Below are 19,353 nucleotides of genomic sequence, written 5' to 3'. Positions count from 1 at the left end.
ACACAAAAAGATACTCTTTACCAAAATTATAAACATATGTTTAAACTGAACGTTTATGTATAAACCCGAAAGACAGATACAGATTGACAGCACTGGTCCAGGTAGATGCAATTTACCACGATTTAAGAAACATAAGCCAAAAAATTGTTTCTTAGTCACACTCACTTTTTAGCAATACATTGTAAGTCGCAACAAAGCAGGACTTAATAGAATCTTTTTGTGATTAATGCAGACTTTTCAGGTCTGGCTTGACAGCAGTCCTGCATGAAAAATGTTATGTTGACAATGCTCTAAAATATACATAGAATGGGCTTCGGCGCCAGTCAGAATAGTATTACCCTCTCACCACATGCTATTGGCTGTTTTATGTATTTTGACTTCTCTGAAATGTTTGCACAACAAAGCATGGGGGACTATTTCGCACATGTAAAGTAAACTTAGTCATCACAAATTCAAGTTTTATCTCGGCATGCTGCATACCTAGAAAGCAATCTTTTGTGTTACGTTTTGAGAGGACTGAAGTGTTAAACTGACCTTGAGGTAGCCACCTAATTGTTTTTGTTTGCTTTCACACAGGACTGTTTCTTTTTATGTTATAACCCCCTACATTATCACCACCAAGACTACCATAATTAAAATAATCATTACGACCACAATTTCCAGCACCTCCATTACTACGGCCCTTCCGCCATGATTACCAACACATTTACCGTCATCACCATCTTTATCATTCCACAACCATTACCCCTACAGTCATAGTTACAACCACCACCACCATTACTACTACTTCCACAATTATCACCAACAATGCCACCATCACCAAAACTACCAGGACAACCACCAAAACGAACAGATTTGGAGTTAATGAGCTAACACATGCAAATTCAAGCATGAACAAATGTTGTTTGCATGTATTAGCCCATTAAAGTCAGGCATATTGGCTTTTCCAAAGGTTGTTTAAATCAATTAACTGAATGGGGTGGACAGCATTTCCTTCAAATCACTTTATGTCATTAGATAACAACAATAGTAAAATGGGAAAATTATAGTTTATTTTTATTCTGTATACAGTATTAGGATTGTTTTAAAAAGAGAGAAGCACATTAGCAGATGTCGCCAGGCATTTTTCAATGGTTCATTAACGGCAAAACAGCCACCAACTAAATGCCGCCACACGATGTCGCTGATGCTCCAAGGAATTTCCCTTAGCAACTTGTAGTACTACACAAGAGGACCATTTTTAATTCCGTAGGTGAATTAAACTCAAAGTAAATACGTGTAGGTACGATTCTCAGTGTGTGGTTCAGCGGGAATTAAAGAAAGAAATAGGTGATTTCAATGATATTTCCTGTTTGAGATTTCGTTTAAGCATTAGGCTATCACTCTCCCTAAAGATTTGGGGGAAATATGGGTACGTTAAAGGCGAAGCCACACACAATATGCACAACATGCTCCCATCCGAGGAATTACAGGCGGTTCATCACCCGCTGCTTGATTCTAGTCCCAATATTGTGCAGTAACCCCCGCGAGCTCCGCTATCCCCACCAGTTTACGGCGGCCAATATGCCTCGTCATAAATAGACCGATCTTTTCAATTAAAGAGAGTCACACAGCAATTGCTTGCTCTTCTGCGCCGCCAAGCTACGTGGTTAACGATAGCCAGAGAGCCGTGACGGCGGCCATTTTAACCTTCAAACCCCAGTCATGAACATCACAAAGTAAATCTGTTAGTAGCCCAACGCTTTTTATCATTTCACAGTAAAATACGTCACATTTGTCCGACATGAATTCGGCGTGGGGTTTTAGGGGGAATACGCTAATCCTGGAGTACTCCTCAAAGGTATTTCCGTTGAATTAACGGTAATAATATAAAAAAAAAAATACTTGCATGTTTTGCAGTAAATAATTCGGACGTTATTTCAATAGTAACACTCACTCTCGTTCTGGCATCAATTTTGGCCCCTCTATCCAACAAAAGCTTGACCATGTTGGCATTCCCTCTTTTTGAAGCCACGTGTAAGGGAGTGATATCATTCTGTAAATAAAACAGAAAATCAGTTAAAAAACATGAATTATCCTATTTTTATATGGATGATAAGACACAATAACATTTTTGTACGACGTATTAGTATTTTAAGTTTATTATACTGTAGATTGTGATTTTAGACATGCCATATAAAATATAATGCATATCAGGTGCAGGGCACTGACCTGTGCCCAACTTATGGCAGGCTGGGGCACTATACAAAAGAACCAGGGCACGTGGCAGCCTTGCATGCATCCTCTGCACTGATAGTGCGGACCTAAGCAGTTCTGTGCACTGTAGCAAACGTACACGCCTACATAGTAAATTAGTGCACCCCCCCAGAATATGACCTTCCATAGTCTCTAGGATCCTCGATGTTCTCAGCCAAGGGGGGGGGGGGGGCAATTTAATGATTAGCACCTTTGTGGTCCATATTATTTGCCTTTACTGTAAGCAGTGTTAGCACGGCACATGCGCAGTGGTATAACAAAACTTGAGGGGGGCCCCTGCAAAGTATATGGAGGCTCAACTCCACACCCCCAAAGCGACCCAGTTGGCAGCCTTCAGCTCAGGGGCCCACCAACGGTGCTCAATGTACTGTGCAGAGGGGGGACCCTGGAGATGCCCCCTCTCCTGCCCCACAGGGCTGCGGGGACTACGCCACTGCATATGCACACATGTACCCAGCATGTTCCCAACTCCACTGGAAGCACAGGCTGCACTTGCAGAGATGTATTGATCTGTACAGGAAACTGCCCGCATGAACATCAGGACTGCCCTACTTGAATGCGCTGTATTCTAAAAGTCTGGGGCAAAGTGGCCCTTTTAGTGATATCAAAGTGCTGTGAGTTAAAGCAGATGGCACATAGAGTCATTTTACACAGACCACACAATTTATACAACTCAGTCCGGTTTATAAAACTAATACTTAATAATGTTATAACTGATCGGCTGACAAATGGGCAGGTGCAAAAATAATCCATGGATATCAATAGCTACTCATTTACAAATCTAATGTAATCAATAAGAATACAACAAAACAGCCCTAATAACCTACACCCAATTCCGCAAGTTCTGGGACCATTTTGAAGGTGTTGTATACAACACACCTTGGTTTCTAATACATTTCATTTTCAGTCGTTATTGCACGAGACAATCTCTGACCTTGGATTTCACCTGTGTCTGACTGTTTCTAGAACACTCAAATGTAAGAGGTACTGGCAGGATAGCACTACTACAACATTACCTGCAAAGAGGCAGGCGGGAAAGGGGTGATACATACATGAATGCAGACCATTAGCTACTGGTAATCGCAACTTAGTCGGTCTTTTGCCTAGCTTTCTCTTTCTCATTCCCGTGCTCTCACTCCCTTGTGGAGGTTACTGACTCCTTGAAGTTCTGTTTCCGTGTTACCCACTACTAGAAATGGAGGTATGACTTAGGCATTTAGCAGAGATAAGTGGTCCTATAAATTAAAATGTGTGATTTCACTTCCAAAGCATTTCCAACTAACATCTGGATTTCGCCTTTTGCACATTGCCAACACTACTTTTAAGCAGATCCCTTTCAAAACTCTTCTTAAATCGGGTATGCTCCCAAATGTACATAGATGCCCTTTTGAGCAATCACTCGCCATGTTCCAGCCCCAAACCACAGCCATGGTGTAATTCTGCAATCGGTCTGCGAGGCTACAGTCGTCAGGAGTTTTCTACAGCAAAAAAGACTGACTAGTTAAACTTCAGATCGAGCAAGCACCCCAATCATCTCTCTGCATGTCACCTGCAAGACCTAACTCGTTGCTCCCCATAGAGAAAATCCAAACGATTTTCCTAGAAAATGATGTTGTAGAACTAGCAGTTCCACATTCCTCACTGCTTTCGATGGTGCCCCGGGTGGAGTGGCTGTGAGGGCGAAGGGCCATATAAGTTCTTCTTAGTTTTTTTAAAAAATACAAACACAGCAGCCTTTTTTCTTGCTTGTTCGAAGGCCCACAGCACCCTTGTTATAGCCCTTTTCGCTGCCTTCCGAGTTTCGACTCGAGAGAAAAAATAATATTTCAGGAAGGAAGAAATGACCTGTGTGACTGTGGAGAACTGACATGGAGTCCCACTTTACTGCAACCCCACAGTGGCCCGTTCTAAACATCAGAGGTGACAGAGATGAAGGGAATTTATTTTTTTCACTTTCCAGATAGAGCTAACCTTTTCTTATTGCTTTGATTATTAAAAAAAAAAAAATCCGAGTACTGCCTGCAAATAATTTGATTCCGAATTCCTTTGGCCACCTGGGAATGAATGCCACTTGCAGACCCTTTCACCTCACATATGCATTTCTGGCCAATAACAAACCATTAATTTCTAAAGAAGTAATTTTCAGTCATAAAACTTCAACCTCAAGTTTGAATAACATTGTGCGATTCTACAAGACTTTGACAAGTTGATCTCTTGCCACTATGGTACCCATTTCACCGACTAGCCTTTGCTCCAATATTTTATGAGTCCTACAGCTCTAATAGGCCACAACATTCTTTACCTTAAATCTAAAGGACGGTATTTGGAGCAATCAAGCTTCACTTGATGTAAACATTCATAATACATTTTCTCTCAATGAGTTACCATAGGGACTTCTGCTCAGCAAAGTGGCAAAGTAACATGGCTTTTTAGTCATAGTAAGCAAATGATTGACTTTATTAACTTCATCACAAATGTGTGAGTTGAAGGAAGACTAGGAAGAGTGCAAGTTGTTTCCCATGAGGAAATTACAGCAATTATGTTTGACCAGAAAAACACTTTATGCACCTTCACCGTATCCAGGTAACAAAATGACCAAATGAGAGAACTGGCCACACCCAAAGGGAAACCTGGGGACCTGGTGAACATTAATAATTCTGTAGCACCAAAAGAAATGTGCTTCCATGTGCATGCTAATGCCAAGGGGAGAATGAACAAGTTACTTACCTTCGGTAACGCCTTTTCTGGTGGATACACTAGCTACTTGTGGATTCCTCACTCACTGAATTTTCCCCCATGCGCCAGCATCCGACGGAAATTTTCTCCTAGCTTCTGCACGTCGACGAGGACGTCAAAATTGCCCGGCTCCCACGCGACGCCGTCTGACGTCATACGGGCAATAAGAAGTCCTCGCCGGCGTGCTGACGTCAGTACCAACATTTTTTACGTGCCTTTGAGGCGAACAGGCAAATACCAACAAAATCTATCTGAAACGAACACATGAAATAAAATCTTATGCCATAATATTTAATTAAATTAAATAGAAAAAACATTTGTATAAATATGCATATATGCAAAAATATATACATATACATTATATACAAATATACCATAACAAAAATATATATGCATATATAGAATTATATATATATATACACATATATAAAAACAACACAAGCATGAATAACATCTGCATCAGTATAAACAAATCAATAACTTACAGGAGCTCACCCAAGGAAATCTTGGTAAGACCAGACAGGCAACGGGGAGGCGGGTGGGACCGTGAGGAATCCACAGGTAGCTAGTGTATCCACCAGAAAAGGCGTTACCGAAGGTAAGTAACTTGTTCTTCTGATGGATACAAATACCTGTGGATTCCTCACTCATTGAATAGAGTCCCAAAGCAGTACCGCACTCGGTGGAGGGTGCCTGAATGGTCAAACCAAGAAATCCTGCAGCACCGACCGTGCAAAATGGCCATCCCTCCTCACCTCCGAATCCAAGCAATAATGCTTTGCAAAAGTGTGGAGGGATGACCAAGTTGCGGCCCTGCAGATGTCAACCACAGGAACACCTCTAGCCAAGGCTGACGAGGCCGACTTAGCTCTGGTGGAATGAGCTCTTATTCCATCAGGGGTTCCTTCTTTGCCAGAGAGTAACACAGCTTAATGCAAAGAATGATCCACCTGGAGAGTGTTCTCTTGTGGACTGCCTTTCCTCTCCTCTTTCCCACGTACCCGATGAAGAGTTGATCTTCCAATCTGAACTCCTTCGTTCTGTCGACGAAGAAGCTCAGTGCTCTCCTCGGGTCCAAACGATGCAGTCTTTCTTCCTCTTTCGAAGGATGAGGTGGAGGATAAAAAGAGGAGAGTGTAATAGACTGACCCATATGGAAGGGTGAAACAACCGTCGGCAAGAAAGCAGCCTTGGTCCTCAACACCACCTTATCCCCATAAAAAGATGTCTACGGGGGCTTAACAGAAAGAGCCTGTAGCTCACTCACCCTTCTAGCTGAAGTAATGGCAACAAGGAAAACAGTCTTTAGAACCAATAGCCTTAAGGGGCAAGAATGCTTCGGCTCAAACAGTGAGCCCATAAGAAAAGTTAAAACTAAGTTCAAATCCCACTGAGGCATAATGAAAGGAGTGGGAGGATATCTATTAGTCAGGCCCTTTATGAACCTCAAAACTAATGGAGATTTAAATAAAGAAGGTTGGTCAGGAAGACACAGAAAGGCTGACAGAGCCGACAAGTAACCCTTAACTGTCGCCACTGCACAACCCCTCTGTGCCAAGGACAACGCAAAAGACAAGATATCCGATAAGTGGGCACGTAAGGGATCAATTTGCTTCTCTCCACACCAATTCACAAATTTAGCCCACCTGCTAGCGTAGATAGATTTAGTGGAGTGTCGCCTGGCCGATAAAATAACATCCACCACCTCAGGTGGGAGAGAAAAGGAACTCGGGTTGCCCCGTTCAATCTCCAGGCATCAAGGTGCAGGCTCTGGAGGTGGGGGTGAAAAACCTGCCCCTGCGATTGCGAGAGGAGGTCTGCCCTGTGAGGGAGACGGAGCGGAGGGCACAGAGAGAGTTGGAGAAGATCCGAATACCACACCCTCCTTGGCCAATCCGGAGCTATTAAGATGACTTGGGCCCGGTCTTGGCGAATTTTCCTCAGAACCCGAGAAATCAAGGGTATGGGGGGAAACGCGTAAAGCAACTGGTCGCACCAGGACATCTGAAACGCGTCCCCCAACGTTCCTTGCACTGGATACTGGAGGCTGCAGAATAACGGGCAGTGCGTGTTCTCCCGAGTGGCAAAAAGATCTACCTGAGGGAATCCCCACATCTGGAAGATGTACAGGACTAGATCTGGATGAAGACGCCACTCGTGATCGGTCGAGAAGTGCCGACTGAGACTGTCCGCACGCACGTTCAAAACTCCGGCCAGATGGTTTGCTACCAAGCAAATCCGATGGTCCTTTGCCCAGGACCATAGTCGAAGAGCTTCTCTGCAGAGAAGGTACGACCCTACACCTCCCTGCTTGTTGATGTACCACATCGCAGTAGTGTTGTTTGTCAGGACCTGAACCGACTGACCGCGAAGGGAAGGGAGGAAGGCCTTGAGAGCCAGACATATCGCCCGCAATTCCAACAGATTTATGTGAAACATCTGTTCCGCTGGAGACCAATGACCTTTGACCTCCAGGTCCCCCAGATGAGCTCCCCACCCTAGAGAGGAAGCATCCATTATCACTGTGGCCACTGGAGGAGGCAGCGAGAACGGCCTTCCTTGGGAAAGGTTGCCGTCCGCAGCCCACCATCGAAGATCCACTGCAGCGTCTCTGGAAATCTTTATTGATCCCTCGAGATCCCCTTTGTGCTGAGACCACTGCCTTCGGAGGCACCACTGAAGAGCCCTCATGTGCTAGTGTGCATGAGTGACCAACAGAATGCAAGAAGCGAACAGACCGAGCAGACGAAGGACCTTGAGGACTGGAATGACCGCTCCACTTTGAAACATTGGAACCAACGCCTGAATGTCCTGAATCCGCTGGGGCGGAGGAAAGGCACAATTCAATGTTGTGTCCAGTACTGCCCCTATGAACAGGAGGCGCTGAGAGGGCTCCAGGTGAGATTTGGGCACGTTCACCAAAAAGCCCAGATCGAACAGCAACTGGGTTGTCGACTGCAGGTGACGCAGCACGAGCTCCGGAGACTTGGCTTTGATCAACCAATCATCCAGGTAAGGAAATACCGCTATCCCCTTCCTGCTGAGCTCCGCTGCAACCACCGCCATTACCTTCGTGAAGACTCGAGGTGCTGAAGTAAGACCAAATGGAAGGACCGCAAACTGATAGTGTTGCGATCCCACCACAAACCGGAGATACTTCCTGTGCGACTTGAGTATTGGGATATGAAAGTAAGCATCCTGCAAGTCGACAGACACCATCCAATTTCCTTCGTTCAACGCCAAAAGCACCTGAGCTAGGGTCAGCATCTTGAACTTTACCTGTTTGAGGAACCAATTCAAAATCCTCAGGTCCAGGATTGGTCTCAACCGACCATCCTTCTTGGGATCAGGAAATATCTTGAATAACAACCCTGACCCCTCTCCTGCTCTGGAACCAACTCCACTGCACCCTTTGAAAGAAGGACCAGAATCTCCTGTTCTAGTAACAGGAGATGTTCTTCCGAACAGAAGGATGGACGGGGCGGGATGGGGGGCGGAAACACCCGAAAGGGAAGGGCATAGCCTTTCCCCACAATACTGGTGACCCAGGAGTCCGATGTTATTGCCTCCCACATGTGGAGAAAGTACATTAACCTCCCCCCTACAGGAGTGGTATGCAAAGGAATTGGCGGATGACTAAGGCTGCTTCCCATGCTGCACCCCTCCAGAGGAAGAGGAAGAGGCAGAGTGCTGCTGGGTGGCCCCTCTGGTTCGAACCCTACCCCTCCCCTGTATGATCTATAGGGGAGGGCAGTGGTGGCTTGCTGTTGAAACCTGCCCCGAAAGGAGGAGCCACGACCAAACCCCCTAAATCTTCTGTACAATCGTGAAGAAACAGAAGAGGAAGTCTGCAAGCCTAAAGATTTTGCTGTGGCTCTACTTTCTTTAAATCTTTCAAGGGCAGAGTCCGCCTTCGACCCAAAAAGCTTATCCCCATCAAAGGGTAGATCCAGCAGGGCTGATTGAACATCTGATGAAAACCCTGAAGAACGAAGTCAGGCCTGTCTACTCGTAGCGACAGTGGTGCCCATAACCCTGGCCACAGAATCAGTTGTGTCCAGCCCTGACTGGATTACTTGGGTCGCCGCAGCCTGAGCATTGGACACAAGGCCCAACACCTCCTGAGGCAATTCAGAATGAGATGACTTGATCTCCTCCATAAGGGCGTGGATGTATCTGCACAAGATACATGTGGCATTCGTGGACTTAAGGGCCATACTACAAGAAGAAAATGTATTTTTTGAAGCCTGGTCCATCTTTTTAGAGACTCTGTCCGAAGGCACACCCGGAAAAGAACCTGGAGCAGTACGTGATGAACATGAAGCTTGCACAACCAAGCTTTCTGGAGTCGGGTGCCTCGACAAAAAGCTCGGATCCGCAGGAGCCACACGATATCTGCGCGCCACTGTCCTGTTAACAGCCGTAGATGTAACTGGCTTTTTCCAAATCTCCATAATTGGATCAAGGAGAGCCTCATTAAAAGGCAAAAGTGTCTCTGCATCTGCCGAAGCCGGATGTAGTACTTCCGTCAGTATGTTGGGTTTTGCCTCAGCCACTGGGAGGGGAAGATCCAAAAAGTCATCTGCTTTCCTTAAAACAGAGTGAAAAGAAGCAGCATCCTCTGTGTATTCCCCAGGAGATGTCAAATCCCACTCTGGGGAAGTGTCCAAGCCACTTGCAGTGTCCAAACCGTGGAGATCTACAAGAGGCTCCTCAATCTCACCCTCCTCCAAGGCCTGCTTGTTATATTCCTGTTCCTCAAGGAGGCGAAGAGCTAGCCTCCTAGAATGAAGCCTGGCCTCGATCATTGGCGTCAACAAGGTGTCCGCCGACGTCGATGACCTCGCCTGACGCCGATCCTCTGATTCATCCGACGCCGGATCCCTCAGCTCCGTGGGCTTTTTCGACGCCGACCGAGGCAGAGGATGAGAAGGCGAAGAACTCTCCGGCGCCGGGACAGCAGTCCTCATCGGAGTCGCAGGTCTTGTAGGCGACGCCAAAGGAACCTGCGCCGAGCCAGCACCTCCCATTGGAAGGAAGGGCATGAAAGGTGCCGGTCGTAAGGGAGCCGGAGCACCCATATTAAAGGCCAATGGCCCCGAAGGACCAGCCGGACCACCACCTGGAGCCATCTGTTGAAAAATGGCAAACATCGCATTTAGAAATGTGGAACTATCAGCGCCGGGAATGACGGATACTGCGGAGCCTGTGCTCGAGGTGATAACAGCGCCGGCCCTGGCATCTCTGAAGCAGGTGAAAACTCTGGTTCCTGTTGAGGTACGACCTCGAAGACAGATGGCGGAGTCGTCAGAGAAGTCGGGAAGCGACTGCGGCTGAGGAGTGATGGTGGGACTAACCTCCCATGTCTTACGGTGCCGAACCGAAGGCGACCTCGAGCGTGAACGCTCTCTACTCGAACGGCGTTGAGAATCACGACGGCGCCGGGAGTCACGGTGGCACCGATGAGATTTGGGCGATGACGATCTGCGCTGATGACGCTTCTCTTTCTTTTTGGACTTTGCCAAAAACAGCTTAGCCCGTTCCTTCAACACCTTAGGATTCATGCGTTGAGAGGATTCACATTTCTCCACTTCATGGTCGGAGCTCAGACACCACAAGCAATCCACATGTGGGTCTGTCACCGACATCTTGCCTCTGCACTCTCTACAAGGCTTAAAGCCCGACTTTCGCTGTGACATCTTGAAAGAAATAGTAACTGTAACTGCGCAGCAGAAACAGTTGCTCCCTTGAAGAATAACCGTCGCTTCAAGGCACGGAAAAAAGGGAACTGACGTCAGCACGCCGGCGAGGACCTCTTATTGCCCGTATGACGTCAGACGGCGTCGCGTGGGAGCCATGCAATTATGACGTCCTCGTCGACGTGCAGAAACTAGGAGGAAATTTCCGGCGGATGCTGGCGCATGGGGGAAAATTCAATGAGTGAGGAATCCACAGGTAGTTGTATCCATCAGAAAAAGTAATTTTAGCTCTTCATCTCAACGAGGCCTAAATCCTGAATTATTATAAATATCTTTGGGGCAGATTGTTCTGGAAAGAGAGTACTGAGAGGTTAACATACTACAATCTTTAATCAAGGGGCAGCAGAACATTTTCTGTCATAGACCTGGGCCATACAATTATGTACCACCAGAAACCAGCCTCTTTCCGATTAGGGCACCTTTAGGAAAAACCTTAAATCACACTAACTGTAGGCACATAGTTCAGGTATGTACCAAGAGACCATTTACTCTTGAGTGCAAAGTAAAAATGTCCTCCTCTTGACTGGTTCATTCCCTGCTCGAGTGACTGATGAAATTACAAAAATGGAGAATGTGGCACAGTTTGTGAGTGATGAATGACAGAATAAAATGAAATGGATCAGCTCACAAGCAGACATCGATATTGAGAACTAGAACTCGTTATTTGGTGGTTAATATGGTTTCTTGTTAAAACGGTAGGAAAATCATGTTCATCAGCTACACAGAGATATTTTGCAGGTGGAAGATGGGATAAAAGACATCACTTGGTTGACCCACCACTCAGATCTAGAACTCCTCTACATTCTCATAAGAAAGGCACTCAAATCAGCACATGCAGTCTCTCTCAATAATAGCAAACTTGAATACATTTTCCAAACATATGGACAACCACTTTCAAGTTCACCGTTCATATAATTTCATACCCGATTCTTACCCTTGCAGTGAAGTCCACGGCAGCACCTCGATTTAACAGCAGTGTGGCCACGTTAATGTTCCCATAGTGAGCAGCTATGTGGAGGGGAGTGAAACCACTCTGAAACAAAAGATCCACAGATATGTCAATGGCTTTAAACGTCAGGGGGATGCGAGACGCGCACTACTCAACACAAACGGAACTGACATAGTTAGCGAGCTTCTGCTCTAAGGCGGTGTTACATTATACTTCTCTCATTCGCAGGATAATCAGACAAATGTCAAGGAATGTCTAAATAATTTGTAAGTAGACTATGTGAAGAAATCAGACATATTTGGGAGAGCAGAGGCCTGGTTGCTATTAATGTGGCATCACTAAGCCAGCGATTGTCACTCTGTGCAATCATAATTAAAAAACATGCATTAGTTTGGTCACTTCAGCAAAACTGACAGAGATGCTGAGTTTCAAAACACTAGACTACAGTCCAAACTGGAAACATGCTTTAAGGAAACCACCATTGAGGAGGAACACCCACTAAATATAAAACCAAAAAATATAAGACTGCCCAACCGGCATGATGTCTGAAGCCCCTTAGCTCTGCATCTACATACCGAGAAAATATATATATATATATATATATATGTAAATAAATATATGTATCTCTATATACACATATATACATATACACACATATATATAGTCAAGGCACACACATATAGAGTTAAGTATAGTAAACCTATGCTTACCTCTATAAACTAACTATACTGCACAAGGCCAGGGTGCGCATCTTACCCTCAGATGTACCCTGGACATAGTGTGTGTCACTGGGTGACATCAGGATTACAAGGTGCCAGGGTTAGGGGAGCGGGGAGCTTCACTAAAAATCCCTGCATGGTGCCCCTAGCCCCTCCAGTCCAAGGTGACCTTGGACACATCTCCTCCGGGTGTCAGCAGGGGTATTATTAGCTCGGCCTGCCTGGTTTTCTATGCCACTAGGCTGGCATGGGCCTCAAACCTTGCATGGCATGCTTTTGTTACCGTTACTGCAAGTACTGTAGCCACATGCCCTCGAGAGGACGTGCGGGTGGCTTAGGGTGTTCTCCCTTATTTAGTGGGTGCTCACCTTTAATAATGGTTTTTTGCTCTCATTCTCAGAGTACACGAACATTCGTTGTAAGCTACTCCTTCCATTGTGATTTTTAAAGAGGATGAAATAAGCAGTGCACAATCCTCCAAGAGCACTGACAAAGGTAAAGGTCTGGAGCTTCACCAGCAACAAAAGTGCTTTCCAGTGATACATGTCATAGTAGGATACTTCGCATTAACAGAGTACTGCACGCACACATCTGATGGGAACCAATATGTTGGCAGCTTGGGAAAAGCAAATTTAGGGTCTGATTACTGTTTTCTTTTTTATTTTAAGTGATGGCAATAACAATACGTTATCTACTTACGTAGGATACTTTGCATTGATCAGACATTATACATGCCAGATGAATGGCTGGAGTTGCTGAAACTTCAAACATGCACAGTTAATTAATCTTCAAACATTCTAGTCTGAAGATGAAATGCAAGGCACAAACCCCCTTTTGGCATCACAAAAACTGAATGGAAATGCAATCCGCAGCTTCAAAGCCCATTTCTAAATCATTAATGGGATTTCTTTGAAAGATGCGCACTATAGCGAGAGTCTTCCATTCGCACCAGCCACACTTGCCTACATCCCCGAGACGCTTGCAGTGAGCAGAATCACGACTAATTAGAATCGCACTGCTCTCGCCCCTAAAACCCCTAAAAACCCTAGACCCTGGTCTGACGATCAAAAATGCTCACAACATGCAGTAGGTCACTCTGTTCACAAACCTGAACACCTTGGGGGGTCACCTGTGTGGATGCATTTACAAATTATTCAGGATGCCTTGTAGCCAGGCCGGCTGCAAAGGACCCTTTTAGTATGGTGCACAAATACAATATGCTGAAGTACCACTCTCAAGGTCATTTGTTTGCTGTTATGCAAGATGCCAACAGAATTAGTCCTGGATGCACAGTGTGTCAGGGTTGTCTGCAGCTCTTGTCTACTGGAGCGTATGAAAGTATTATCTTCTGTGGCTCTCTTTGTCTGCAGTCAGTACTTTCTAAGAATGCTTGCTGTTACTTTTTTGTTACCCTGGTTTCAGCTGCAGAAAGCCCTGGTAAAACCACTCTGGCCTGTTCTAGCACATGCTACCTGTGTATCTAAAGCAGAAGGCTATCCTAAGGACATGGCAAAGCAAAGGAGGCGGGAAGGGGATGATGCAGTAGCACTAGGCCGTGGGAGCGTGGGGAGGCACACGGTGCAGATACAGACATATACCTCCGTCGTTCTATTCACCAACATCTAGGTTAACACATTTGGAGGCAAAAGGGGGGAAAATGAATGGTTAGTTTATCACTGATGGCATGAGAGCAGAAAGCTTCATGGCAACAAGTGCTACATGACTTGAATGATATGAGAAAAGCAAAACAGGCACAAGAAAGAAGGTATTATGATAGGCCTTAAAACACATCTTCCACTAAAATCCCAGTAAGACACTTCTTAACAGAAAACATTGTGCCAGCAAAATCAAACATTTAGTCATGTGATTCTATACATCTTCAGATATTTACTCTTTGAACCTTATGTGATTATGCTATGATGCTCAATGAGATGAAGTTTTTGATACTTAACAAATAAATCAAACATAGAGCACTCTTTGGTATCACCATTAGCAAATAAACAGTAATTGCCATTTTCAAGCCTCTAAAAGGATTCAATCTCAGGTCGCCTTGAATAAATTAACTGACTTAGGTCACAGGGAGGCTACATAAACAGCTTAAATTGGGTTTCCCACAAACTACTGGGACAGCCTTACTGATTTTGTTGCATTTCCCCACGCTCAGACGCAGTTCTTGTATGTGTAACACAAGCCCCGTTTGCAAGCTGGTAAAAAAAAATGTTTTAAATGAAGGTCGCTTTGCTATCAAAAGAAGCTTACATTATTCCCCAGCAGAAGCTTACATGTCTGGTAGGCAATCACAATTGGCAGCATTTCTCGGTTGAGTATAATGTAGAAGGCCTGACTTTTGGTTACACAACTAGGGTAACATGGATGAGCAACAAGGATAAAGAGTGGTATATAGTTAAAAAATACAAGAGGTAGGTTTTAGAAGTTCAGTTCAGAAAGTTCCAGTCATATTTACGAGTTTCTTTATGAATCAAAACATGATCAACTTCTAGTGCCAGTATCTTGTGCCACCAAGAATTAGAATACATCAAGCTTAATGTAGAGTGCTGCTTTCAAGCCAGGTCAGTTGCTAGTAGTGTAAACAATTGAGTGAGTTTAAAGTATGTTGGAACTAGAATTTGCCGGAAATGTGGTACAATAAATTACCATGTATCATGCTCTCACCTCTTACAATCGGTGCAACCTGAAAAGTGCCATGATTTGTCTTGAAATATCGAAAATTACAAAATTCAGGTTGCACTTTTAAGGGCCAAAATTATTTTTAACAACCGGATAGAGATCACAGGAAACTAAAGAAAACATTGAGGTCCAGCAAAATTGGTAGATGTATTAATTCCATTACACATTATTTACACGACTCCCAGTAGCAGTCCTCACATCCTGTCTTTGCATCTGAGCTTGAGCAGTAAACACAGGAACTCTTAAATCTACATTACAAAAAACGTTTTTTTTTTTTTTTTTTTAGCAAAAGTGGTAGTCTCGTTCAAACAGCCAAAAACAAATATTTTTTTCTTTAACATTTTATGAAAACTGTGGGTCTCATTTTTCTTTTTCTTTTTCTTTGATCTGACAATTTGCAAGTCTATACTGCATGCAGAAATCAACCTAGTTCAGTTTACAATGTTCATCCGCTTGCTGTACGTATGGAAATCGCGGGGTGCATCAGCCTCAGGTTAAAACAGTATGTTTATTCTGAGGAGAAGGCAGCTTATGTTGTATGCTATCCACTGTGTTAATGTCCACATATGTCAATATCCATGTGTAAGAAAAGCTATTGAGCATAATTAGAAGCTATCACATCAACAGTGGCCTGTTGATCTGTCAGTGTTACCCTCTCCAAGTCACAAGCGCATCAGAGTTGGTCAGGTGCTCCCTGGTTGAATGATCCTCGCTTTCTACCCACTTCCTGAGCATCAGGGGCAAAGTGTGCTGCTCTGAAAGACTATCACTGAAATTTAGCCTGGAAACCACAGCCTTTGCAACTACTATTGCTTCCACAGTCTAATGACTTCTGGAGGCCTTGGGTAGATTCCAAAAAAGAAACTAAATGTCACTTATACCTATACAGAGTGAACTGTGTCCTGATAAACTCAGGTTTGTGACAGGAACTAAAGCATCCCCACAATTATGATAATAAAGCTGATTAGTTCTTTTGTTAATCATTGCTCTGCATAGAAAATGGGGCATATGGCTAAGCAAAAGTAGCTCATTAATGGTGTCAACAACCGCTTCCCAGTTTGTAGTGGGATGTATGTCATATCACAGGGCTAAACCACAACTGCTTAGCATAAGACACCTGCTAACAATTCAAGAGGATGAGACTACCCTGCCGAGAGAGAGGTGATTAAGTACTGCCTACAGGTTGGCTGCCGGTTACCTATACTGTTTTTCCTGTGATCAGTACTCTTCACTGCTATTTAGGTTAGGGCATTGAGGTTACTTTAGAAACAATAATGACTACTAGAAGACACTTATATTAACGGTGAACAAAGAGGTTTACAGGTATCACATTTAAAATGCATTTGTTTGGCCACAATGTGTCATCACTTAGGACATGTATTCCTTGCATCATGGATGGCCATACTGCTAAAGGGTGAGTGGATGTTTAACGGCCATGAACGATAGTGTTCACGATAAGTAACAGAAACAACAAGTGTGGCTACTTTTGAAAGGTTTACGCTTTTTACCTAAACTTGTCAGCCAATTAAGATTTTTGGATTTGTAATCATGTCAAACGAAGTTCTACTCTAATCACTGCTTTCCAGTTGAACAATGGATAGGCATGTCCCCGACAATCTGATCCTAACTAGAAGCAGATCATCTATACTAGGTTTGAAAGTAACCTACTTTTTAATCCTGTTAGTGTGTATGTTGCATCTTTTTACCATCACAGTGGCTAATTCCCCAAACTAAAACAAGATCTCCGTGCTCTTAAAGTTTTAGCAAGAAAGGTGGGCATACAATCAATCAAACCCGACTATTTTTGGTGGTACCATTTTATGAAAACCGAAGGTCTCATCTTTATTTTGCTTTGACAGTTTCCTGGTCTATACTATATGCGGGGGACACACTAGTTCAAATTACGTTTTGGAACGATGAAAACCAACAAAGGGGAGTTTCAATTACTTTACAGTTCATTTTTAAGATGCCATTCTGCTCCACATTCGTGTTCTTCCAATGGATAAGGAAACTCAAGAGGTACATCGTTTGTAAAAGCTAAACTTTATGCAAGGCCTAATGCAACTTTTCTGGATTTTTGGCACGCTGTCAATGTCTTTTCGTAATGACTAATTCATGCCTTCCTTTTCAACTTACCGTAACAAAATGACAGGCCGTTTAATAAGTAATGTACCTTTCAGAGGAGCATGCATACTTCCTAAAACACTGCGGCATCCTGCCGAGCCCAGCAGCTTTGCTAAAAGACATCACAAACCTTCGACTCCACGTCTGCGTTGTGGTCGTTCTGCAGAAGCAGAGCGGCGGCCTTCGTATCGTCCTTCCGCGCAGCAATGTGAAGGGCTGGAAGCCGGACTTTTCCTTTTGTATCATTTTCCAGCAAGAGAGACACCACCTGATCATGGCCCTGCTGAAGGGCGACTGCCAGTGGTGTGAATCCATCCTACAAAAAACACACATACAGATCTGAACGTTAATTTCAGAGTAGGACTCTACCCCCAAGATAAATACAAGGTCTTTGTTGAGCCAACGCCTTTGACACAAAGCCACAAAGAGACATCTGAAGCAATAAACCAGTGAGGTTGATGACTGCATGGTTCATAGCCTACCACATACACATTTCTGTTTCAAATTCAGGCAATATGAAATCACTGAATTTAAATAAATCAGAAAGTGTGCAGTTCTGTTCAGGGTTGGCCACACTACACTGTAGATCTGATTGCAAACCATCATCCTTATGCAAAAGCCTGCTGTATCAAAGTCCAGGCGAGGCCAACAGTCATTTGTTTTACTGCTGCCTGCAACTGCATCGGTTAAACAAGAAATCAAGGTGCACTAAAATAGCAGTTGTTCATGAGCAATAGTAGTATTCATTTTATTTATGAAGAACGTTTAGACCAACTGTCAGACCAGGCACTGAAAATGTATACAATAAAAAAATAGGATAATTCATTAAATAACTAAGTTCTGGCTGCTTCATACATTTTAAATAATGGGGTAATTATGAATCTTTTTGGTGTAAGTGGTTGAATATGGTAACTGGCTGTAATGGAAGGGCCTGGGGCGCTACGAGAAAGCTGAAAGGTTGCAAGCATAATTAATTGAAGTAACCATGAAGCACTGAAAGAAAATTCAGGCAGCAAAAGAAAGAGAGTCAGAAAAGAATATGGCCTCGGATTTGAAGCAAAGAGCAAGAGGTGGTGAGCAACCAAGCCAATCTGAAGAGTGGAAAAACGGGGGAATCAAAACTCTGGGAACCCTCTACGTTAGTGGTGCACTTGTGAGAGAGTCTTTGTCACACAGGCTTAGAAAGTGGGAGAACAGAGATAACAGCACACCCAAAAGGGGTGAAGCCATGATTTCGAGTGACAAAGAAAATAACTCGTATCTTGGGACCCCAGTTGGCTGGTGGCGTACCTGAAGACCAAGGATGGTTTTTATTGAGAAAGTGGAAGCGCAAGATGAGAGATCAGAACAAGATCAATGCAGAGCAATGAGGCTATTCTGCAAAAACTCAGTGAAAAGGAGTAGGGTAACTAACTTAAAAGTTAAAAGAGACCTAAAACAGAGGTAGGCTGGGTGACTTTAGAGGTTTAAAGCAGAACTTAGTTGACAGCGGTTAGTAATACGCGATCTAGAGTGGCACCCTCAGTGTGAATAAGATAAGAGGGTACAACAGTGTTGAGACTGTGATTAAAAATCAACTTTGTTGCGATTGTCACTTTGATTAGACTCTGATTTGATAGGCCACTGTGTTTTCTGAATATATAGATTTACCCAAAGCTGGCCTGTCTGGGACGCAGTTTTGTCAATTTGTGTGTGCATTTTGTAAGTAGTGTACGTTTGGGAACTAACCACTCTGTACCACTGAACACCAAGTGCTCTGTAAAACATGGAGATGCTAAATCTTTTGGGTCTAGGAATACTCTTAACTAATGGGGAATCAGACAACTTTTGCTAATTAACTTAACACCACAAACCCTTCACAAGGATGTGAACAACGTACAGATTTAAAAATGTAGTGGAAAATATGCAAATTACAGTCAGACGTAGCCATAATGGAGGAGGGATAGCTCCCATGGATACAGCTCAATATGTCAGCAAAATGAAACTCATGTGGATCAACACACAACACTGCATGATCATCAACGTAGACTCCACTCTTTTTTACGTCCTGCAGTTCCTTGTATAAAATTCCATGTAAAAGACACCAGACATATGATTGTGACGATAGAAGGCTTGACCTATG

General features: G+C 44.0%; 1 protein-coding gene across 34 annotated transcripts in view; it reads right to left on the bottom strand.

The window, feature by feature from the left end:
* The window catches only part of ANK3 (ankyrin 3), a 1,678,649-nt gene that overhangs the window by 459,384 nt on the left and 1,199,912 nt on the right, over positions 1-19,353 (bottom strand). For 21 of the 34 annotated variants that reach the window (XM_069240922.1, XM_069240928.1, XM_069240923.1 and 18 more), the window contains 4 exons: positions 17,362-17,547; positions 14,018-14,041; positions 11,686-11,784; positions 1,937-2,035 (listed from right to left, as the gene is read on the bottom strand). In XM_069240922.1, the coding sequence (XP_069097023.1) occupies positions 1,937-2,035; positions 11,686-11,784; positions 14,018-14,041; positions 17,362-17,547 (408 nt within the window). The remainder of the gene's footprint in view (positions 1-1,936; positions 2,036-11,685; positions 11,785-14,017; positions 14,042-17,361; positions 17,548-19,353) is intronic. The other 13 variants (XM_069240937.1, XM_069240942.1, XM_069240924.1 and 10 more) reach the window with 1 other exon arrangement.

Source organism: Pleurodeles waltl, chromosome 6 (assembly GCF_031143425.1).
Source record: "Pleurodeles waltl isolate 20211129_DDA chromosome 6, aPleWal1.hap1.20221129, whole genome shotgun sequence".
In the NCBI taxonomy this organism is placed as follows: domain Eukaryota; kingdom Metazoa; phylum Chordata; class Amphibia; order Caudata; family Salamandridae; genus Pleurodeles; species Pleurodeles waltl.
Note: the sequence above shows the minus strand (reverse complement) of the source record. Positions and strands in the feature narration are given on the sequence as shown.